The 21,701-nt window shown below is 56.7% G+C and overlaps 2 protein-coding genes across 9 annotated transcripts; one reads left to right on the top strand and one right to left on the bottom strand.

The window, feature by feature from the left end:
* The first annotated feature begins 3,931 nt into the window (after window positions 1-3,931).
* Window positions 3,932-11,928, top strand: SLC39A13 (solute carrier family 39 member 13). Of its 7 annotated transcripts, XM_021925805.2 has the most exons (11): window positions 4,144-4,547; window positions 4,642-4,738; window positions 5,509-5,817; window positions 7,309-7,422; window positions 7,718-7,839; window positions 8,787-8,894; window positions 8,984-9,073; window positions 9,798-9,848; window positions 10,143-10,275; window positions 10,363-10,525; window positions 10,658-11,928. In XM_021925805.2, exons 3-11 carry the CDS (start codon window positions 5,517-5,519, stop codon window positions 10,731-10,733), a joined length of 1,158 nt encoding a protein of 385 aa, XP_021781497.1. In that variant the 5' UTR covers window positions 4,144-4,547; window positions 4,642-4,738; window positions 5,509-5,516; the 3' UTR covers window positions 10,734-11,928. The 7 variants fall into 7 exon arrangements, with proteins under 7 accessions (XP_009184371.1, XP_031509309.1, XP_021781501.1 ...); XM_009186107.3 differs by lacking the exons at window positions 4,144-4,547; window positions 4,642-4,738 and adding an exon at window positions 3,932-4,090 and having other exon boundaries at window positions 10,143-10,271; window positions 10,426-10,525; XM_031653449.1 differs by lacking the exons at window positions 4,144-4,547; window positions 4,642-4,738 and adding an exon at window positions 3,932-4,090 and having other exon boundaries at window positions 10,426-10,525.
* Window positions 11,929-14,110: 2,182 nt separating this feature from the next.
* Window positions 14,111-21,529, bottom strand: PSMC3 (proteasome 26S subunit, ATPase 3). 2 transcript variants are annotated; one of them, XM_003909925.3, is made up of 12 exons: window positions 21,264-21,529; window positions 20,924-21,007; window positions 20,175-20,300; window positions 19,662-19,766; window positions 19,484-19,546; window positions 19,102-19,239; window positions 18,194-18,337; window positions 17,938-18,086; window positions 15,727-15,823; window positions 15,357-15,502; window positions 14,453-14,534; window positions 14,111-14,282 (listed from the first exon to the last, which is right to left on the bottom strand). In XM_003909925.3, exons 1-12 carry the CDS (start codon window positions 21,336-21,338, stop codon window positions 14,172-14,174), a joined length of 1,320 nt encoding a protein of 439 aa, XP_003909974.1. In that variant the 5' UTR covers window positions 21,339-21,529; the 3' UTR covers window positions 14,111-14,171. The 2 variants fall into 2 exon arrangements, with proteins under 2 accessions (XP_003909974.1, XP_009184365.1); XM_009186101.1 differs by lacking the exon at window positions 21,264-21,529 and adding an exon at window positions 21,177-21,252 and having other exon boundaries at window positions 14,112-14,282.
* Between the last annotated feature and the right edge of the window lie 172 nt (window positions 21,530-21,701).

Raw genomic sequence — 21,701 nt, 5'->3', positions numbered from 1 at the left:
GAAAATCCTATGGCCTCCAAACCAACTGATAAATGTGTCAGAAAACACTCATTTGTGGCCGCGTGGGCATGGTGGCTCACACCTGTAATCCCAGCACTTTGGGAAGTCGAGGCGGCAGATCACCTGAGGTCATTCGAAACCAGCCTGGCCAACATGGTGAAACCCCGTCTCTACCAAAAATAAAAAATTAGCCGGGCATGGTGGTGGGTGCCGGTAATCGGGGGACTGAGGCATGAGAATCACGTTAACCTGGGAGGCGGAAGTTGCAGTGAGCCGAGATCGCACTGCAACACAGCGAGACTCCATCCCAAAAACAAAAAAACAGGCCGGGTGCGGTGGCTCACGTCTGTAATCCCAGCACTTTGGGAGGCCAAGGCGGGCGGATCATGAGGTCAGGAGATCGAGACCATCCTGGCTAACACGGTGAAACCCCGTCTCTACTAAAAACACAAAAAATTAGCCGGGCGTGGTGGCGGGTGCCTGTAGTCCCAGCTACTCTGGAGGCTGAGGCAGGAGAATGGCATGAACCTGGGAGGCGGAGCTTGCAGTGCGCCCCCCTCGCCCCCCTCCGGGGGAACAAGGGAAAACCCCATTTACAAAAAAAAAAAAAAAAAAAAAAAATTGTTATATTCACTTTTGAATTTTCTCTTCTGTTCCCTTTATCGTCTTTCTAAACAAAACAAAAGAATCTTATTGTCTTAATCACCAAGACACCAAGAGCTAGGCCAGAGAGAGACAGAGAGAGAAAGACAGAGAGGCTGGATGTGGTGGCTCACACCTGTAATCCCAGCACTTTGGGAGGCTGAGGTGGGTGGATCATTTGAGGTAAGGAGCTCAAGACCAGCCTGGCCAACATGGTGAAATCCCATCTCTACTACAAAAATTAGCCAGGGAGTAGTGGCCTGTGCCTATAGTTCCAGCTACTTGGGAGGCTGAAACCAGAGAATTACTTGAGCCTGGGAGGCGGAGGTTGTGGTGAGCCGAGATCATGCCACCGCACTCCAGTCTGGGTGACAGAGTGAGACCCTCTCTCAAAAAAAAAAAAAAAAAGAGAGAAAGGGAAAGATTTTGTATGGTGAGATTTTCATATATCTGAGATGAGATTTGATATAGCTATGCAATTTTACACATTGCATACATGTGATCATACACATCTTTTTTTTTTTTTTTTTTTTTTTTTTAGGGACGGTGTTTTTTTCTGTCGCCCGGGCTGGGGTGCAGTGGCCGGATCTCAGCTCACTGCAAGCTCCGCCTCCCGGGTTTACGCCATTCTCCTGCCTCAGCCTCCTGAGTAGCTGGGACTACAGGCGCCTGCCACCTCGCCCGGCTAGTTTTTTGTATTTTTTAGTAGAGACGGGGTTTCACCGTGTTAGCCAGGATGGTCTCGATCTCCTGACCTCGTGATCCGCCCGTCTCGGCCTCCCAAAGTGCTGGGATTACAGGCTTGAGCCACCGCGCCCGGCCGCATACACATCTTTTATTTATTTTTTGAGACGGAGTTTTGTTCTTGTTGCCCAGGCTGGAGTGTAATGGCGTGATCTCGGCTCACTGCAACTTCTATCTCCCAGGTTCAAGCGATTCTCCTGCCTCAGCCTCCCAAGTAGCTGGGATTACATGGATGCGCCACCACGCCTGGCTAATTTTGTATTTTTAGTAGAGTGGGTTTCTCCATGTTGGCCAGGCTGGTCTTGAACTCCCAACATCAGGTGATCTGCCCGTCTTGGCCTCCCAAAGTGCTGAGATTACTGGCATGGGCCACCATGCCTGGCCACATATGGCCATATACATCTTTCAATGTGTTGTTTGCATTATGTTAAAGTGTTAACATTTTTTACATTAGTTCTTCCCACCATAGAATCCATAATATCACTTTAATGTGTTATCTATGTTTTTTATGTATTCATTATACATAGACTTACATATACTGATACCTTTAATCACATATACATATACAATGTTTCTTTTTGTCATTATTTTAAAATAGTCTCTTACAAAATAAAAATAGGGGATCATATTAAATATTTCTGCATCTCACTTTTCTCATACACCTGGAAACTGCTGCAGATCTAATTCAGCATTTTATTAATTTGTAAATTTTTTTTATTTCTTTATTTTTGAGATAGGGTCTCACTCTGTTACCCACACTGGAGTGCATTGACAAGATCAGGGCTCACCACAGCCTTGACCTCCCGGGTTCAAGCAATCCTTCCACCTCAGCCTTCTGAGTAGCTGGGGCTGCAGGTGTGCACCACCACACCTGGCTAATTTTAAATTTTTTTGTAGAGATGGGTTCTCAGTTTGTTACCCAGGCTGGTCTGGAACTCCTGGGCTCAAACGATCCTCCTTCCTAGGCCTCCCAAAGTGCTGGGATTACAGATGTGAGCCACTGGGCCTTAGGAATCCGATGGGAATTCCAGGCCAGGTGGGAGGAAAGGCTAGTGCATTGGCACCAAGTAATGTTTCTGGCTGGGTCTTGCCCATTCCCTTCTTGGGTGGCCAGGAGCCCTCAGCCGCCAGAGGCAGGAATGCTGACTGTGTTATTGTGAAATCATTTGCATATTGTGAAGTGCTCTGCATAAGATGGGAGTGCTTTGCATACAGGGAGGGGGGCATTTTAGAAGTCCTAGGGCAGGATCCCTGAGTAGCTTTCTTTGCCAAGAAACTAACCCAGGGATTCCATTTTGGAACTCAGGGAGGGAACAGAACGTCCTGGCAGTTGTATGGGCCCGGTGGGATGAGATGGACGGAAAGCTTCAGAAGACAAGCTGGGCCACCAGGGAGAAGTTGGCGGTCTAAGGAAGGTCAACACTGCAACATGAGGTGGGACAGGCACCAGAGGCAGCCCTGAGAGCTGAGTCTGCTCTCAGAGCCCCAGCAGAGGGGAAAGTGACAGAGCAAATGGTTGGAGCTGCCACGGGAGGCTGATGAGGGTCAGAGACTTAGAGACCTGTACTCGGTCGCTATCTCTGCCCAAGAGAGTACTCACATGCCCCTTCCTGAATCTTCTCCTACAGTGGCTGATTTCCAGAGAATACAAAGTGGAAACGCCAAGCCAGACTCCCACTGCTGTTCAGGACCTAGAAGTGAGAAGTGGTATCACATACTCTGGCTTCAGGACACCCAGGCTTGAATCCTGACTCTGCCATCTGTGCCACTGTGTGACCCTGGGCTAACAGTACCCACCACAACGGGATAAGATTCAGTGAGATAATGCGAGTGTATAGCACATAGTAGGTGCTCAGTAAATTGCGATTATAAGAACTGCCATCCAGTGTTTGCTGCCCTAGTCTAACCAAAGAGGTCAGGTCTAGCTTCCTCCAGGTGAGGGGAGCACAGAGTCCTCGCCTCCCAGGTTTGGAGTTCCCATCAGCAGGGTCCAGCCACCATGCATTGGACCCCAAAGGGTTACAAGCCCTGGAGACAGTGGCCTGAGGTTCCCAGCGAAAAACCAAAGCATAAAAATAATTCGATGAGTAAGAATAAAATTCCCTCTTCTGAGGTTCCCGGGGCCAGGCCCCTCCCTGCGGCAGACACTTCCCCTTTCCCTTGCTCATGGAGGAGCCAGGCCGGGCTGACTCAGAGCAGGAGCGCACAGCCGTCCTCCCAGCCCGACCTGGGCGGAGTGGTCTGGCGGCAGGGTGCGCCCCCGTGCGGCCGTGGGCAGACTGCGGCCCTGGACGGGAAGCGGCGGCCAGATCCGCAAGCCCCGCAGCTCGGCCGATCGCGGTCCCCGCAGAGCCGCCGCCTCCGTCCCTGCCCAGCCTGGCTGAGCGCGGTGCGTGTGGCGCTCCCACTTCCTACCGGCCCTCCCCTCCGACCCGCAGCCCGGCCCAAACGGAAGTGCGCCCTCTGCCCGGGTCCCCCACTGCCGCGAGGCGGAAGCGCCCTTCCGCCGCCACTCCCCCCGGCCCCGCGGCACGCTGCGCCTCGGGTTCCGGACAGGCCCCTTGTGACGTGGCCGCGCGCCGGGGGCGGCCCCGGGCCGGGGGGCCGGGCGGCCGGGCGGCCGGGCGGGGCAGAGCCTGGGCGGGGCGCGGCACCGCAGCTGGATGGCCGGGGCCGCCCGGAGCGCCGCCGCCGCAGCCGCACGGTGAGTGCCCGCCGGACCCTCGGGGCCCGCGTCCCGGGCGTGGCGGACCCGGCCGATCCCTCGCCCCGTCTGACTGGTCCTCATCAGACCTGGGCCGGCTCCCAGGACCCAGGAGTCAGGCTTCCCCACCTCGGCCTCCTCTCCCTCATCGCTCCGCGCCCCGCGCCCCATCCCTCCCTCGCTGTCCCCTCAGCGTCCCACCCGCCTCTCTCTGGCTCTCTCACTCTCTCCTTTCCTCTCCCCTCGGACTCTCAGTGTATTCTCTCCCGCTAACCGGTAGTCCCCTCACCTCTGCGTGACCGCCTCGGCCTGGCCCAGTCTTGCCTGTGGTCCCCAGTGGAGCTCCGGTGGCTTCATCAGTATGCCTGATTAGTTAAGGCCTGGAGGTCCTAGAGATGGGCATCTCTGCCACCACCCAGAGGCAGCTGCTTTCTTCCCCTCCCATCTCCATCAGAAGGTGAGGAAACTGAGGCAGGGACGTCACTAGCTCAAGGTCACAGCCAGCCTGAGGCAGGGCAGACCACATTTAAACCTCATGCCCGAGTTTCCAGATGGAACTTCTCGCTTGGTTGACTCACGTCCACATCCTGTGATCGGCCGGCTGGGCACATTCCTGCTACAGGGAGCTCCAGGCCTTCCCTGGCACAGGCAAGGCTTCTGCGCCTTCTCATGCACATCCACCTGCACTTTCAGGCTTACCTCGCCCTCACAGCTGAGGCAGGTGATATTGATCCCTGTCCTGCAGATGAGGGCACTGAGGTTCAGACGGGGAGGGGGCTTCAGAGATTTGCCCAGAGTCACACAGCTCAAAGTGCAGTGTAGAGTTCACCGCGGGGGCTCTACAGTCTGCTCTCTGCATGGGAGAGGCATCCCCTGGCTAAAGGCTCCTTCTTCATCAGCCCCACCTCCTGTCGCTGTCAGTGCCCCAGGGACATTGGTCTCATGTCCTAGGAAGAAGCGTGGATGGTCTTGCCCTGGCTCAGCTGCTCAGTTTCTCCACGTGTGTCTCTCTGAATCCACCCCATGCCCTTAGAAGGGGAGCCTCAGTCTCTGGGGTGTCGCGGGCGGCAGAGCCTCCCCTGGCAGCCAGAGATACCAGACTGGGCCGGGCCGCCGGTGGCTGAGGAGAGCCAGCCAGCGCCTCACCCTGTCATTAGGGAAAGTTTAGCCTCAGGCGGAGGTGCTGACACAGTCTGGAGCTGCTCAGAAGGAAAAAATACGCGGTGATCGGGAGTGGCGCGTGGAGACACAGGGCCCCATTGCTGTGCACCGAGCATTTGGATGCTCAGACGCTCTGGCAAGGACAGCAGGAGGGTGGATGCCAGGGTCCCTTGGAGGGAGGAGGGAGGCGCCACGTTTCCTAAGCAGGTGTGCGGCCAAGGCTGGCAGCTCATGTAGGTGGCCTTTGTGTTTTTCAGTACGTGGCATGCCTGGATGTCCCTGCCCTGGCTGTGGCATGGCGGGCCCAAGGCTCCTCTTCCTCACCGCCCTTGCCCTGGAGCTCTTGGGAAGGGCTGGGGGTTCCCAGCCGGCCCTCCGGAGCCGGGGGACTGCGACGGCCTGCCGCCTGGACAACAAGGAAAGCGAGTCCTGGGGGGCTCTGCTGAGCGGAGAGCGGCTGGACACCTGGATCTGCTCCCTCCTGGGTTCCCTCATGGTGGGGCTCAGTGGGGTCTTCCCGTTGCTCGTCATTCCCCTAGAGATGGGGACCATGCTGCGCTCAGAAGGTGGGTGGCTCTCCGATGGCGCCCAGGGCTGGCCAGCATGTGGGAAGCACGCTGCTGCTCTTCTTAGGAGACCCCGGGTCACAGAGTGTCTGAGATGGAGGGAGAGGATTGAATAGAACTTCTCCCCTTGGTACTCTCAGGAGTCATCTAGCCAGGGGTGGCTGGTTCTGGCTTCCCCAGGAAGCTATGAGCACCTGGTAGCAGGGCCTGCCCCTGGGGAGGGGGTCCAGGAGATGGGGATGTAGGCACGGGTGGGAGCTTTGCCCTGACTACCCTTTTGTACCAGGAGCATGTACTGCCCGTTTATAAATAACGTAACAAAACACGCAGGAGAGCTCTAGGGAGCTGCTAAGAATGCATGTGCCTATCCCCCACCCAAGAGGGATGGACCAGGGCCCTGGGAATCTGTTAGAAACAAGCATCCCAGAGGCTGGTGCTGCCTGCTGGATGCTCAGGAATCATTCACTTACCAGATAGTTACGCAGCAGCTCTGTGCCAGGCACTGAGCTGAGGGCGGCTGTGACCCTGCTCGGGCGACAGTCAGGCCTGTGCTCACCCTTCAGAGCAGCCCTGCGAGGTCAGTGCAGGGAGCACTTGGATTATTAGTTCCATTTTACAAGTGGGGATGCACAGGCACAGAGAGGTTCTTTGACCAGCCCAAGGTCACCCAGCCAGGAAATAGCAGTTTCCCCTGGGATCCCACCCCAAACTCAGCTGCCTCTGTCCTCTAGGCCTCAGTTTCTCTATCAAGCCAAAGGGTTGGACATGGCTTTCAGGCAGGCGACTTCCAACTCTGGATGCTGCAAGTCCCCAAATCTCTGCCACTTTTCTGAGAGTGACAGCAGCTGAGAAAAATTCCCACTTATTGAGCACTTGCTATACATATTGTCATTTAATAAGAGCCCATAAAAGGCACACGACTGTAATCCCAGCAGTTTGGGAGGCTGAGGTGGGCAGATCACCTGAGGTCAGGAGTTTGAGACCAGCCTGGCCAACATGGTGAAACACCATCTCTACCAAAAATATAAAAATTAGCCGGATGTGGTGGCACGCACCTGTAATCCCAGCTACTTAGGAGGCTGAGGCAGGAGAATCGCTTGAACAGAGGTTGCAGTGAGCCAAGATCACGCCACTGTACTCCAGCCTGAGCAACAGAGTGAGACTCTGTCTCAAAACAAAAGATAAAATAATAATTCCCATAAGACCCAATTTACAGATGGAGAAACTGAGTCTCCAAAGTCATCTGCCAAGGTCACCAGCTAGTGGGTTGGGAGCTGGGACCTGTCAGCTCTTCACCATGATGTGGTGGTGGCCCTATGGGCATTTGGCAGGGTGTGGTGTTTCTGCTGTGAGGTGGGGGGCCCAGGAAGAGCAGCCACCCATCTCCAGCCTTCTGCAGGCCCAGGAAGAGCCCAGTGAGTGGAGTGGGATGGAGGTCAGGCCAGGAGCTCCAGCGGGTCGGCCCCCAGATCCCACATCTCTCCCTTGTAGCTGGGGCCTGGCGCCTGAAGCAGCTGCTCAGCTTCGCCCTGGGGGGACTCTTGGGCAATGTGTTTCTGCACCTGCTGCCCGAAGCCTGGGCCTACACGTGCAGCGCCGGCCCTGGTGAGTGAGGCCACAGGCCAGGGGCAGGACGGTGCCAGGAGTGGGGGCCTGGTGCCCACGCCCAGGGATGGCCAGGATGACCAGGAGAGGGATTCTGGGTATCTGGCAGGAGCTTGCCTGGGAGGGAGGGAGGGAGGGTCATCATCCCGGTCTCAGGGCCCTGGCCCTAGTGGGAGTTCTAGGCCCCAGCTGCCCGACCCACCCTTGTCACTGCCCTGGTGCCCTGGATGAGATCCCATTCCAAATGGCCCCCTCCTATGGCCCTGGCTTGGCCTGGCCTTGCCGCCCCCTGCAGGTGGTGAGGGGCAGAGCCTGCAGCAGCAGCAGCAGCTGGGGCTATGGGTCATTGCTGGCATCCTGACCTTCCTGGCGTTGGAGAAGATGTTCCTGGACAGCAAGGCGGAGAGGACCAGCCAGGTGGGCCCCAAACCCAAAGGCCTGGATATATCAGCCTCTGTTCTGTGGTGGTGCCTGGGGCCTGGAGGCCCAGGTTCTGAGTTGAGCCCTGAAAAGAGGGGTCTCCTGGCCCTCCCCTGGGAGCTGCGGGAGGCTGGGCCACCTTCCTTGGGAGTGACAGCATTAGCCCCTGATGTAGCTTGTTCTGGTAGCCTGATGGTGACAGCAGTTGGGGAAGGTTTGTTGAGTTTGGGGGCACCCAGCTGATAGAGTAGCAGAGAATTCTAGCTACCAGAAAAAGAGGAATCCTGTCTTTTTTTTTTTTTTTTTTGAGGCGGAGTCTCGGCTCCACCATCACCAGGCTGAAGTCCAGTGGTGCAATCTCGGCTCCTGCAACCTCGCCTTCAGGTTCAGCGGGATTCTCCTGCCTCAGCCTCCCGAGGCTGGGACTGGTGGCGTGCCGCCATGCCCAGCTAACTTTTGTATTTTTAGCAAAGACAAGGGTTTCACCATGATGTTTTCCAGAGATGGTGATCTCTGACACCGTGATCCCACCACCTCAGCCTCCCCAAATATTATTATTTTTTTTTGAGACAGAGTCTTGCTCCGTCACCCAGGCTGGAGTGCAGTGGCATGATCTCGGCTCACTGCAACTTTCACCTCCCAGGTTCAAGCGATTCTTCTGCCTCAGCCTACCGAGTAGCTGGGACTACAGGCGCGCACCACCACGCCCGGCTAATTTTTGTATTTTTAGTAGAGGTGGGGTTTCACCATGTTGGCCAGGCTGGTCTCAAACTCCTGACCTCAGGTGGTCCATCTGCCTTGGGCTCTCAAAGTGCTGGATTACAGGCATGAGCCACTGCGCCCGGCCCCCTGTCTCTCTTTTTCCATCTCTCTCTCCCCTTCTGTCTGCCCTGGCTGAGTGGGGGGCATCTAATGTCACCTCTCCCTCCTTCTCCTGGCCCTAGGCCCCCAACAAAGACCCCACTGCTGCTGCCGCTGCGCTCAATGGAGGCCACTGTCTGGCCCAGCCGGCCGCAGAGCCCGGCCTCGGTGCCGTGGTCCGGAGCATCAAAGTGAGTGGCCTGCTCAGGGCCCCTGCAGCCGTACAGCCCTGAGTGGCCAGTCCCACTCAGCCCTGCCTCCTGCCTTCCCTTCTTCCCAGGTCAGCGGCTACCTCAACCTGCTGGCCAACACCATCGACAACTTCACCCATGGGCTGGCTGTGGCTGCCAGCTTCCTTGTGAGCAAGAAGGTGAGGGGCTTGGGGCTGGTAGGGCTCTGGCGATTCTGGTGGCAGCCATGTGGACTCCGCCTGTGTCTGGAGTCTCTGCTTCTTGCCCCTCCATTGCCAGCGCCCTCATCTAAGACCCTCATCCCCATCCTCCCTGCTGCTGTCCTGGCCGCTACCGTTCTGATCCTGAGCCCCTGGTCTGTTCCTGTTCCTAGCACTCCTTGTTGGGTGCCTCTGTCAAGCTGCTAGGCGTGGACCCTGCCTGCTCCTAGATGCTTCTTCCTCCACCTCCTCCCTCTGGCCTCTGGCCCAGGGGCGGCCTACTCTGCAGCTGGCCGAGCTCCTTCCCACCTCACACTGTTCCCCCTGCCTGGAATGTTCTCCCGCCCACGCTTTGAGCAGCTGACGACTCATCCTTGGGGCCTCGACTTACGTGGACTCCTCCACCAGGCCTTTGCTGACCTCCTCATCTAAATTTGGTCCCTGGGCCTGCTCCCCCGGGCACCCTGTCCATCCTTTCCTTCCCAGCGCCTGTGAGTGTGTGAGTCCTGTCTCTCCCCTCTAGACCGCTAGCTTCGTGAAGGCAGGTTCCTTGTCCCCTTTAGTCACTGCTGTATTTCCAGTGGCCAACACAGTGCCCACCCAGGGCCAGCTCAGAGCAGAGTAAACCTCTGTGGAATGAGTGGGCAAGTGGGGTGCCCAGGCCTCAGCACAGACCCTGCAGCCACGGCTCCCCTCCCTGCAGATCGGGCTCCTGACAACCATGGCCATCCTCCTGCACGAGATCCCCCATGAGGTGAGCGCTTGTAGGGCAGCCCCCAGAGGCCCAGGCCCCCACAGTACCCATGGTCAGCATGAGTGTGGAGCTCAGGAGGGCTTGGGGGTGGGCCTTCCCAGTGTGGCACTCTGGGGCTGGGCTGTGAGGGCCGGAGCTCCTCACCCCAGCAGCCTGCAGCTGCCATCTCTGCCATACTCAGGATGAGAGTCCCAGGGGCAGGGTGGGGAAGGGCTCAGTGTGTGTATTGTACCTGAGCACTCAGGGTATCAGGCCCTGCTGGGGCGCAGGGTGAACCTCCGGACCTCCCTTCAGGTGGGCGACTTTGCCATCCTGCTCCGGGCTGGCTTTGACCGATGGAGCGCAGCCAAGCTGCAACTCTCGACAGCGCTGGGGGGCCTGCTGGGCGCCGGCTTTGCCATCTGTACCCAGTCCCCCAAGGGAGTAGGTACGGGCGTGGTGGGTGGTGGTGGCGGGTGGCATCGGTAGAGGGTCACCAGCCAAAGGATTTGGCTGCCTCACCGCTGGTCCCCAGGCCCGGGAGGCAGGGAGAATATGCGGTGCCCTGGGTGCCCAGTCGGGTGTTCTCCCGCTGCAGAGGAGACGGCAGCCTGGGTCCTGCCCTTCACCTCTGGAGGCTTTCTCTACATCGCCTTGGTGAACGTGCTCCCTGACCTCTTGGAAGAAGAGGACCCGTGGTGAGTGACCTGTTGGCGGAAGAGGACTGCCACTCACAGGGCCCTTAAGAGGCTCAGGGGGGAGGGGCTCCTGGCCGCTGCCTGCTCCTCCCTGCCCATGCCTCCACCATGAGCCCCGTTCCCTCCCCACAGGCGCTCCCTGCAGCAGCTGCTTCTGCTCTGTGCGGGCATTGTGGTGATGGTGCTGTTCTCGATCTTCGTGGATTAACCTTCCCTGATGCCCTGACGCCCCTGCCCCCTGCAGCAATAAGATGCTCGGATTCACTCTGTGACTGCCTATGTGAGAGGCAGAGAGGGCGAGTGCCTGCGAGAGAGAATGAGCCTCCCACCAGACAGGAGGGAGATGTGCGTGGATGTGTGTGATGTGCACATGTGGCCAGAGGCGTGTGTGCGAGACCGACACTGTGATCCCTGTGCTGGGTCCGGGGCCCAGTGTAACGCCTGTCCCCAGCCATGCTGTGGTTACCTCTCCTTGCTACCCTGTCATCTTGCACCTCCCGGAGTGAGCAGCGAGGAACAGCAGCACTGGTCCCAAGCAGAGGCCTTGCCCTGCTGGGACCCCGGGAGTGAGAGCAGCCCAAGGATCCCAGGGTGCAGGGAGCTCCGGAGCTGCCCACCTCCTGCTGCCCCCTCTGCACACGCAGCCAGTCCCCAGGTGGCCTAGGGGCTAAGGCTGGGGCGGCTTCTCTCCCTTTTCCTGGCCCTTCCTTTCCCACCTCTAAACCAAAGAAAGGAGAGGCAGGTGCTCGTGTACCCCAGCCCCACTCAGCACTGACAGCCCTCAGCTTCTAGCAGTGAGCTGGGAGGCACTTCCTAAGACCCTTTCCTCAGGGCTGCCCGCCCTGGGAGCTCATTCCTGGTCAACACACCCTGGCAGCACCAGCAGCTCATGTCACCTCCGGCTGCCAAACAGCAGCCTGCTGGGCAGGGAGCAGCCGCAGGCCAGAGAGGCCTCCTGGTCCAGCTCAGGGACGCTCCTGCCAGCACAGGGGCCAGGGACTCCTGGAGCAGGCACAGAGCGAGCCCAGGCTGCTCTCCCCAGCTCAGGCCCCTTTCCTTCCCCACTAGGGTTGGGGTAGGTGGGGGCGGTGAGGGCTCCGAGTTGTCAGCGCTCAGGAATGTGCTCCGGGAGAGTGCTGAAGCCATAATCCCCAAGCATTTCCCTTGGCTGACGCCCAGGTACTCAGCTGGCCCACTCCACAGCCGGGCCTGGCCCTGCCCTTGACCATGGATGTTTTCAGAAGTGGCCATCGAGAGGTCTGGGTGGTTTTATAGCAACTTTGCTGTGATTCCGTTTGTATCTGTAAATATTTGTTCTATAGATATACAAATAAATATTATCCACACACTGGCTGCCTTGGTTCTGCACGGCCTTCCATGGCCACGCAGGGCCTTCCTCAATGCCACTGCCAGTTGCCTGTCTCTGAACTGTCACCCCTGCAGTGCGTCTCTGAACATTCCATGTCTTCCTGGCTTCTTATTCCAATAGACGGAGCACCTATACCAGCCTGGCCCTGTGCCATTTTAGTCCCTCACCACCAACTCCAGGACGCTGTCCTTCTTTCTTTTGAGAGTCTCACTTTGTCACCCAGGCTGGAGTGCAGTGGCACGGTCTCGGCTTACTGCAACCTCCACCTCCTGGGTTCAAACAATGACTCCTGCCTCAGCCTACCAAGTAGCTGGGATTACAGGCACCTGCCACCACACCTGGCTATTTTTTTAATATATTTTTAGTAGAGATGGGGTTTCACTATATTGGCCAGGCTGGTCTTGAACTCCTGACCTTGTGATCTGCCTGCCTCAGCCTCCCAAAGTGCTGGGCTTACAGGTGTGAGCCACCACACCCAGTTAGGGTGCTGTCCTTATTTTATAGAACTGCAAGCCACAGCATTTTCCCTACCTGCCCCCCATTCCCCCTCACTGAAAATGTAACCAGGGAAGGAAGCTCCAGCCACAAAGTCATCTCCAGGTTTGGCCTCAAATTAGGCTCTCATTTGCTTAAAAAAGAGAGGCCGGGTATGGTGGCTCATGCCTGTAATCACAGAACTTTGGGAAGCCAAAGATCACAAGGTCAGGAGTTCGAGACCAGCCTGGCCAATATGGTGAAACCCCCGTCTCTACTGAAATACAAAAATTAGCCAGGTGCAGTGGCAGGTGCCTGTAATCCCAGCTACTCAGGAAGCTGAGGCAGGAGAATTGTTTGAACCTGGGAGGCGGAGGCTGCAGTGAGCTGAGATCGCGCCACTGCACTCCAGCCTGGGTGATAGAGCAAGACCCCGTCTCAAAAATAAGAAAAAGAAGAAAAGATAATATGGGACCCTTATTCAAAACCACACACCCTCTCTTCTGAAGGTGTGGAGTATAAGAACACCAGGCACAGGGCGCCGCTTCCCCAGTCCTGTCAAGAGAATGTGGGTGGGGGTGCCCAGTCCACCTCTTCCCTCCCAGGCCAGCCAGGACCACTGTCAATAGTACACTGGCTGGGATCTGCAGTCTGGGCGGTGTCATGGAGCGTGGGAGAGGTGGACATGAAACCCCAGTGACGTCCTTAGCTCTCAATATTTCTAACAGCAAAACATTTTAAAATGATAGTATTTGCTTCGCCTAGCTGCGACACATCCTGTAGGATAACTGTCTCAAGGATCCAGTGACTCCTGGCCTCAGATCCAAGGAATGAACCACAGCCGTCCTGGCCAGCTGCCCCCCTCACCTACGCAGGTGCTCAGGGCTGCCAGCCAGGGTGCCAAGCCCTGCTGGATGGCAGACAGTGTGTGCGAGCATCACGGCCCACTGGGAGAGGCCGGGGGCCCCATTTTGGAGATGAGGAAGCCAAAGCACAGTGGGTGTGGTCCCTGTGGGGGAACTTGGGTGTCATGGTCAGGAGCAAATGCCGTCTGGTTAGAAGAAGGAACAGGAATGCAGGACTGGGGTTGACTGAGTCCAGGGCAGGGGACAGAACCAGAAGCACGTCAGGGGCTGTGCTGCTGGCCTCCTGAGGCCGGGGCTGAGGAGTCAGTGGGAAGCCAAGCAGGGCCACCCAGGGAAGGCAAGGGGCCGGCTAGAGTGAAGAGACGGCCGAACTGGGGGAGGGGAGCACATCGTGACAGATCAGTCGTAGAGGGGCTCCCAGTGGATCCTGTTCAGGCTCAGTTTCTGGCCAAAAGACAGGGACAGAAAGAGCTAAGGGGGCGTCTGGAGAAACAGGGCCACGAAAGGAGGGAGGAGGCTGAAGGCCTAAACCCAAGCCTGGCTTTACCAGGAGGCAAGGACTGGTGCCAGACACCAAAATGCCAAAAGGGAAAGGGTGGCTTCTATCTAGGTCCTCTATGCAGGAACTGCAGGCCCATGAGCCTCTGAAAGCTCAGAGCAGAGCGGTGCTCAGGGAGAGAGGGCTCTGAAGGGGCATGAAGGCCCAGGCAGCAGCTGCAGCACCACGCACGGCACCAGAAAGCCTCACCCTGACCAGTGGTGTGGGGCCCACGGCTGTCTCAGGGTTTCCAGGCTGCAGCACCTGAGGAAGGGGCCGCCTGCACATGCCCCTACTCCTCCAGCCAGAGCCCAGGGAAGGCAGACAAGCAGCGGCAGGGACCCTAAACCATCTTTTATTGCGCACTTCAGCCGTGAGACCGGGGCTGGCCGGCGCGCCCTAGGCGTAGTACTGCAGGTTGGCTTTCTTCTTGGCCTGCACCTCCAGGATGCCTTCCATGTAGTCCTCGTGGGTGAGCTCCGTGGCACCCCTGCGCAGTGCGATCATGCCCTACAGCCGGGACAAACAGAGTCTAGGTCTGAATGCCTGAATGCCTTCCCTGGCTCCCTGAGGCTCAGACCTCTTCCCCCAGCTGTCTCCAACAGTCAAATGCCCCCATCCTGTCCAGGGAGGGGGCAAGAAGGCACAACGCGACGCACCCACCCCGCCTGACCACTCACCGCCTCCACACACACAGCCTTGCACTGGGCCCCGTTGAAGTCATCTGTGCAGCGGGCCAGCTCCTCATAGTTCACGTCAGGACTGGGGAGAGAACAGATACCACAGGCTCAGTGGCTCATGCAGAGTGGGCAGAGGGGCCAAATGTCCTCCCCTGGCCCTGTCAAGCAACAAAGTCAAGTCGCCCTGAGATCAGAGGCGAGTTCCTTACCCAATCAATGTACCTTGTTCTCTTCTCAGTACAAGATGTGGGGGACAAAGGGAGGAAGTTCATGCAGGTTATACCAGGTTATTTCTAGGGTCTTTTGAGCTCTGGCCTTCTAGAAATCTGCATTTGAGACTCCAGGGACTGACGTGGCATGAGGCAGGGGAGCAGGGGGATGTGGGGACAAAAGATGGTCTCCCAGCTCAGCAGGCCCTGCTGTCCTCATCCTGTGCCCAGCACTGTGCTTGACACTGTCACATCTAATCCTTGCCACAACCCTGTGAAGTCGGTGCTATCATCCCCAAGTCCCAAATAAGAAGTGAGGCTGAGAGGGCATGCCACCTGCTGAGAGTCATACATATCTGAACTCAAGTCCATCTGGCCCCATCCATGCCTGGCCTGTGCTCATGGGCTGAGGTGTGAGGCAGGGAAAATGAGTGCCTCCAGCCTCTGTGCCTTCAGATGAGGGGTGAAGTCTAAGGAGCAGAGCACCCAGAATTATGACCTGGGCCCTGGCAAGATGCTACATCAGGCAACTGGAGAGAAATGGAGGGTGGGGTGTGGAACGGTGCTGTGTGTGCCTGCGGCCGGGCAGGTGGTGGTGGTGGAGGCTGGGGAAGCTCAGTACAGAGACGCGCGGCAGAGACATCCTCCTCCTGCGCCTGTCCAGGTCTCCGTGCCCTGCCTGTGCCCCTGCTCACCTGACGTTCATCTTTCGGGAGTGGATCTGCATGATTCTGGCTCGGGCCTCCTCGTTGGGCATTGGGAACTCGATCTTGCGGTCCAGGCGCCCCGAGCGGAGCAGGGCGGGGTCCAGAATGTCCACCCTGTTTGTGGCTGCAATTACCTGAGGAAGAGAAGCCACAACTTGAACAAAGGAGCAAGGTGCTCCCAGATGGGCAGACACGGTCAAAAAAGGCAGAGAGGCAGCCCCCAGAGTGCAGGTGAGACACATGGGATGTTAAAGACAGATCCCAATTCTCATTCCAGCTCCACCACTCGCTAGCTGGGGGCCTGACAGCTCCTGACCTCTGAGCCTCATCTTCTTCGCCTGGGAGTGCTAATACTTACCTTAACTTGGGTGTTGGGCTGGAAGCCATCCAGCTGGTTCAGAAGCTCCAGCATTGTCCTCTGCACCTCCCGGTCCCCAGCCTTCTCACTGTCAAAGCTAGGGCACAGGAAGCCCAAGATGCTGGTGAGGGCACAGCTTAGGCAGAGCCCTCCCCTCCTCTACCCCTTGGAAGCCTAACTTAACCTGTCTAGGGCAGGGAAATGGCTCACTCTACTTGGGGCCCCCAGCCCGGGGACTGACACATAAAAGGTGTCATTAATTGTTGGCCACATTCAGAGACTGAAGAGGCTCCTGGAATCATGTGGTGGACTGAGGATAAAACAGTGAGCAAGGCTGGGTGCAGTGGCTCACACCTGTAATCCCAGCACTTTGGGAGGTCAAAGTGGGCAGATCACCTGGGGTCAGGAGTTCGAGATTAGCCTGGCCAACATGGTGAAACCCTGTTTCTACTAAAAATACAAAAATTAGCTGGGCGTGGTGGCAGGCACCTGTAATCTCAGCTACTCAGGAGGCTGAGGCAGGAGAATTGCTTGAGCCTGGGAGGTGGAGTTTGCAGTCTGCTGAGATCACGCCACTGCACTCCAGCCTGGGCAACAGAGCAAGACTCCATCTCAACAACAACAAAAAAGCAAAACCAGCCACTGCTTGCGCTGTTACTGTGACGAATGTGCGCTTGCAAACTGAGTTAACTCTTAGAAACACAGGAATCTGGCCCAGCCTTGGACAGTGCTGTACAGGAGAGTCCAGGCAGGCATCCCCGAGGAAGTGTCCCTGAGGCTGAGATCTGAAGACTGAAAGCACACCAACTGGGCAACCAACCAGTGGAGAACAGGGTAAGAGCCACAGCGGGCCTGAAACACAGGAAACACTGTGGCAGGAGTCCAGAGCAGGGGAGGCGGGAGACAGGCATGAGATGAGGTTGGAGGCGCAAAAGGGCAGCACACGTTGAGCCTTGCAAGTCCGGTGTTTATCCCAGGGAGCAACAGGAAGGCCCAGGAAGGGTTTTTTTTTTTTTTTTTTTTGAGATGGAGTCTCGCTCTGTCACCCAGGCTGGAGTGCAGTGGCACAATCCTAACTCACTGCAACCTCTGCCTCCCGGGTTCAAGTGATTGTCCTGCCTCAGCCTTCCGAGTAGCTGGGATTACAGGCATGTACCACCACACCAGGCTAAATTCTTCTATTTTTAGTAGAGACGGGTTTCACCATGTTGGCCAGGCTGGTCTCGAATTCCAGACCTCAAGTGATCCGCCCGCCTCAGCCTCCCAAAGTGCAGGGATTGTAGGTGTGAGCCACGGCGTCCAGCCAGGAAGGGTTTTTAACAGGATTGGTTTGTGTCAGGGACCACTGTGGGTTCACGTGAGCAAGGGGGCCAGATTCCTGCTTTGGCATTTTTTGTTTTCTTTTTTTTTGAGACAGAGTCTTGCTCTGTCACTAGGCTGGAGTGCAGCGGCGCGATCTTGGCTTCACTGCAACCTCTGCCTCCCAGGTTCAAGCGATTCTCATGCCTCAGCCTCCTGGGCAGCTGGGACTACAGGCGCCACCACCACCCCTGCCTAATTTTTTTGTGTTTTTAGTAGAGACGAGGTTTCACCATGTTGGTCAGGCTGATCTTGAACTCCTGGCCTCAAGTGATCCGCCTGCCTCAGCTTCCAAAGTGCTGGGATTACAGGCATTTTTTTTTTTTTTTTAAGACAGGGTTTCACTTTGTCACCCAGGTTGGAGTGCAGTGGTGCCATCACAGCTCACTACAGCCATAACCTCCCAGGCTCAAGCAATCCTCCCACCTCAGCTCCTGAGTAGCTGGGACTATAGGTGTGCACCACCACGCCTGACTAATATTTTTATTTTTTTATAAAGACAGAGTCTCCCTATGTTACCCAGAGTCTCCCTATGTTGCTCAAACTCCTGGGCTCAAGTGATCCTCCCACCTCGGCCTCCCAAAGTAGTGGGATTACAGGCGTGAGCCACCACGCCTGGCCCAGATTCCTGTTTTGAAAGGAACATGCTGGCAGCTATGGGAATGAATGGTTGGGGAAACAGGGAGGCCATTGATCAAGAGTTAGGAATCTGAACCTCAAGAGCTGAGGAGTCACCATCCAGGAGCAGGAGGGGATACAGGGTGGGAAAGAACCACAATTTAGCACAACTGAGAGTCCACCCCTTCCCTCCACAGCCACAGAGATTGCTGGGGATCCTTGGCCCTCCCTTACCGCTTGGTGCCGATGGCATCCAACTCATCAATGAAGATGATAGAGGGCGCTTTCTCCTTGGCCAGGGCAAAGGCGTCCCGGACTAGCTTGGCACCGTCTCCAATGAACATCTGCACCAGCTGGGGGCCAGCCAGCTTTAGGAAGGTGGCCTGGAAGGAAAAGGTGGTAGGGTCAGGTCAAAGGCAGACACTTGGAGCCCATCTGGTAGAGTTTCTGCTCCTGCCCACTTCCCCCGCATCCCTCCCAAAGTACTCACCTTAGTCTGTGCGGCACAGGCCCGGGCCAGGAGGGTCTTCCCTGTCCCTGGAGGCCCATACATCAGCACCCCTTTAGGAGGTTGGATCCCCAAGTTCTCAAACTTCTCCTTGTGATTCATTGGCAAGACAATGGCCTCCACCAGCTGCCAGGAGGAAGTCCTGGGTGAGGAGATGAAGCCCTGAGGGCTCCTACAGCCCAACCCTTCGTGGCTCCAACCCCAATCTGAATCCCTCCCACTCTAACTCGGGGACGTGCCCACTCCTTTCCCCGTATCAAGAGGACACAGAACGCTCATCCCCACCAAGGCTGGCTATGGACTCTCCAGGAACAAGAGTATATGGCAGAAAGACACTGGGCCAGGGGCCGGGAGCAGTGGCTCACGCCTATAATCCCAGCACTTTGGGAGGCCAAGGAAGGTGGATTGCCTGAGGTTGGGAGTTCAAGACCAGCCTGACCAACATGGAGAAACCCTGTCTCTACTAAAAATAGAGACTCTGCTAAAATTAGCCAGGCTTGGTGGCGCATGCCTGTAATCCCAGCTACTCGGAAGGCTGAGGCAGGAGAATCACTTGAACCTGGGAGGTGGAGGTTGCAGTAAGCCAAAATCGCGCCATTGCACTCCAGCATGGGCAGTAAGATCAAAACTCCGTCTCAGAAAAAAAAAAAAAGATGCTGGGCCAGAAACCAGGAGCCTGAATTCCAGTCCTGGCTCTGGTCTTTCTGTGACCCTGGGGAAGGCATTTAAACTCTCTGGGCTTCAGTCTCCTCACCTGTCACATGGCAGCCCTCCCTTCCTCCCTAGGTTGCTATAGGGATAAAAGACACATTAGGGAGATGAGCTGCATCAATGGCGTGGGGAAACTGAAACGCTGTTGAGGCTGCTGGCAGCTGCCGTGCCTCCCTTACCTCTTGGATCTGCTTGTCCAAGCCCCCAATGTCACTGTATTGCTCCGTGGGCCTCTCGTCCACTTCCATGGCCTTCACCCGCGAGTCGTACTCTGTGGGCAGCGTCTCCAGGATCAGATAGGAGTCTTTGTTCACACCCTAAGGACACAGCACAGGGCCTTCAGATTTGGCCCAACTCAAGGGCTACCCAATTGGCTGGTAACAGGTGTCTGCAGAGGGGAAGACACAGGACTGGGCAATACAAGAATCAAACAGCAAGTAGACAGGATCCCAGACTCTCTGAGTTGTTCTGCCGAGATTCAGAGCCAATAGTGACCTGGGGCGGGCGCAGGGGCTCAGCTAGTCACCAGAAAAGCACTGCCTGGGCTCAGGCCCCACTCACCACCAGGTCTCCTGGCTTTAGCTTTTCAGCATCCACCAACCCAATCACAGGAAGGAAGTACGTCTGTGGACAAGTTACAGGGGCAGTCTCAGTTAGTGTCCTCAGGGAAGGCTCCCTAGTCCTGTCCCACATCTGCTCCTCACCCTCCTCCAGTCTCTTATTGCTGAGCCATGCTCACCTGTCGTGTAGAGGTTTTGATCACAGCACACTTGCCCTTCCTCTGGGAGTCCAGGTCAATATTGGCACCATCCTCCTCTTGGTCATTAGGATCAACATCTAGGAGCTGGGAAGGAAAAAAACTCAGCCCCTTGAACTCCCCAAGGCCCAGTGCTTCCTAAGTCAGTTCCTAATCTCTGCAGGGCTGGCCATCCCTACCTCCCTCCTCCAATAGCCCTGAGCCCAGCAAAGGTGGGTGCCCCTGCTAAGCCCAGGGATTGATCTCTGTGTAGGTGCTCCTCCTCTGCACAGGGCTCATCTACCCCAGAGGAGACATAACTAACAGAAAAGGAGACATGTGAGACTTCCAAGGCCTTTGCAGGCCCCCATCTCCCCATGAAAGTGCCCCAGAAGGTGTAGCTCTGACATGCAGTTTGGCCTCAAAACCTCTACCCACTCTTTCCCTAGCGGCCCCACCCCAGGCTGTCCCCAATCCCCGCTGACTCTCTCTCTTCCCCTCCACATACACACACACCTCGATGACGTTGGAGACAAGGTACGGCAGGGTCTTGTTCACTTTGATTTTCTCACTGTTCTCTTTGATCTTGTCCTTCATGGCTTGGAGTTCATGGGTGACTCTCAACACTTCACTCTTCATGATCTGAGATGAGAAGGGGAGGAGGAGCAAATATAAGCCCTGGTACAGCTTATGCTAGAGCCCTGTAACTGGTGAGGTCCAGGGTGCCCAGGGGACCCTCCCACATCCATTCATCCAGTTCTGAGGCTCTCTGAAGGCAGAGTCTGACTGTGTCCACATCCCGTATAAGTCGAAACAGGAGGCCAGTGTGGAAACCTCCTTGTGAAATAGTGGTAGTATTGGAATAAAAGCAGGCCTCCGAGACAGGCAAATATAGGTTTTAGGTTCTGCCTCTTAGTAAGAACTGGGTGCTTTATCGCAGTACAAACGTCTCTGAGCCTCAGTTTACTCATCTGTAAAACAGGGATTTTACTAAAAGTAGGATGCTTGAGAGGATTATTCCCAGTTATCACTGGGAAAGGCAATCTGATAACTTCTCATCTCAGCCCAGGTCTCCCACCACCCCCTGACTGTCTTCTTGTCCCTTTTAAGGCTTAGTTTTCTTTCCTCTTTTCCTGGTCCGAAGGGGAAGCCTGAGTCCTATGTCTCCCCCAGGGTGCCGGAGAAGGAAGTAGGAGAGGCGACTCGGATCGCTGGGGCCTGTCCTGTAGGGAACTCCATCGCCCGCACAGGAGCTGTGCACCCACCTTGATCTCACTGTCCAGCAGCCGTGTGCGCTGGATGATCTCCTCCGTGGACATCTTGAGCACCTCCTCCCCAATTCCATCTTGCTGTAAAAAATTATTTGTTTATTTATATATTTACTTTTACTCAGGACAAGCATCCCTCGTTCTCCGAACCCACTCACAGCCTCAGTTTCCACGCCCATAAAGCCAAGATGAAGGAGTCAGGACCCCTGCCCACATCCCAAACGACCCCGTCCCCGGGACCGGGCCAGACCTTGACCCCCAGCCACCTCCTTCCCTCCTGTCAATGGCGTCTCCCTGCGGGCCCTGTTCCCGGACCGCCAGGTCGCCCGGTGCCCACCTCGGCCTCATCCCACACGGTCGCCATCTTCTCCTGCCGAGTCACTGGACTCTCGAGATTCGGCGGCAGATTCATTTCCTGGAGGAGCCGGCCGAAGATGGGACCAGGCGGGAGCCGCAACGGGAGATTAATACCGTCTTTCTTAAGGCCTTCTCTTGGCCAGTGGAGAACCTCTCCCCGCAAATCCCGACTCCTGACCGGACCAGCTCCGGCCGTGCTGCCAAGCAGCGAATCTGCCTCTCCGATTCCAAAGACCAACCCCTGGCCACAGGCCCCGCCCCCGCGGCCCGTGAAACGTTCCCTCCCGCGTGCTATTTTTGCCGGGCGCGAGAGGTGGGGCCGCTATTGGCCGACACGCGCGTTGGGGGCGGGGCCTAGGTGTAAAACCGGAAAGAGACGGAGAAGGCTGGGATCCGCGAGGGCCTTTGGGAAATGTAG

The sequence above is a fragment of the Papio anubis genome, chromosome 12 (assembly GCF_008728515.1).
Source record: "Papio anubis isolate 15944 chromosome 12, Panubis1.0, whole genome shotgun sequence".
NCBI classification, from domain to species: domain Eukaryota; kingdom Metazoa; phylum Chordata; class Mammalia; order Primates; family Cercopithecidae; genus Papio; species Papio anubis.
This window is presented reverse-complemented; position numbering and strand designations above follow the sequence as displayed.

Excerpts from the sequence above, each read along its gene's own strand:
- SLC39A13 (XM_021925809.2), top strand. The coding sequence starts at position 5,517 with ATGCCTGGATGTCCCTGCCCTGGCTGTGGCATGGCGGGCCCAAGGCTC. Across the intron at positions 7,423-7,717 it reads CACGTGCAGCGCCGGCCCTG|GTGGTGAGGGGCAGAGCCTG; the intron begins GTGAGTGAGGCC and ends CGCCCCCTGCAG. Across the intron at positions 7,840-8,786 it reads AGGCGGAGAGGACCAGCCAG|GCCCCCAACAAAGACCCCAC; the intron begins GTGGGCCCCAAA and ends TCCTGGCCCTAG.
- PSMC3 (XM_003909925.3), bottom strand. The coding sequence starts at position 21,338 with ATGAATCTGCCGCCGAATCTCGAGAGTCCAGTGACTCGGCAGGAGAAG. Across the intron at positions 21,008-21,263 it reads CCGTGTGGGATGAGGCCGAG|CAAGATGGAATTGGGGAGGA; the intron begins GTGGGCACCGGG and ends AATTTTTTACAG. Across the intron at positions 15,824-17,937 it reads GATGCCATCGGCACCAAGCG|CTTTGACAGTGAGAAGGCTG; the intron begins GTAAGGGAGGGC and ends CCTGTGCCCTAG.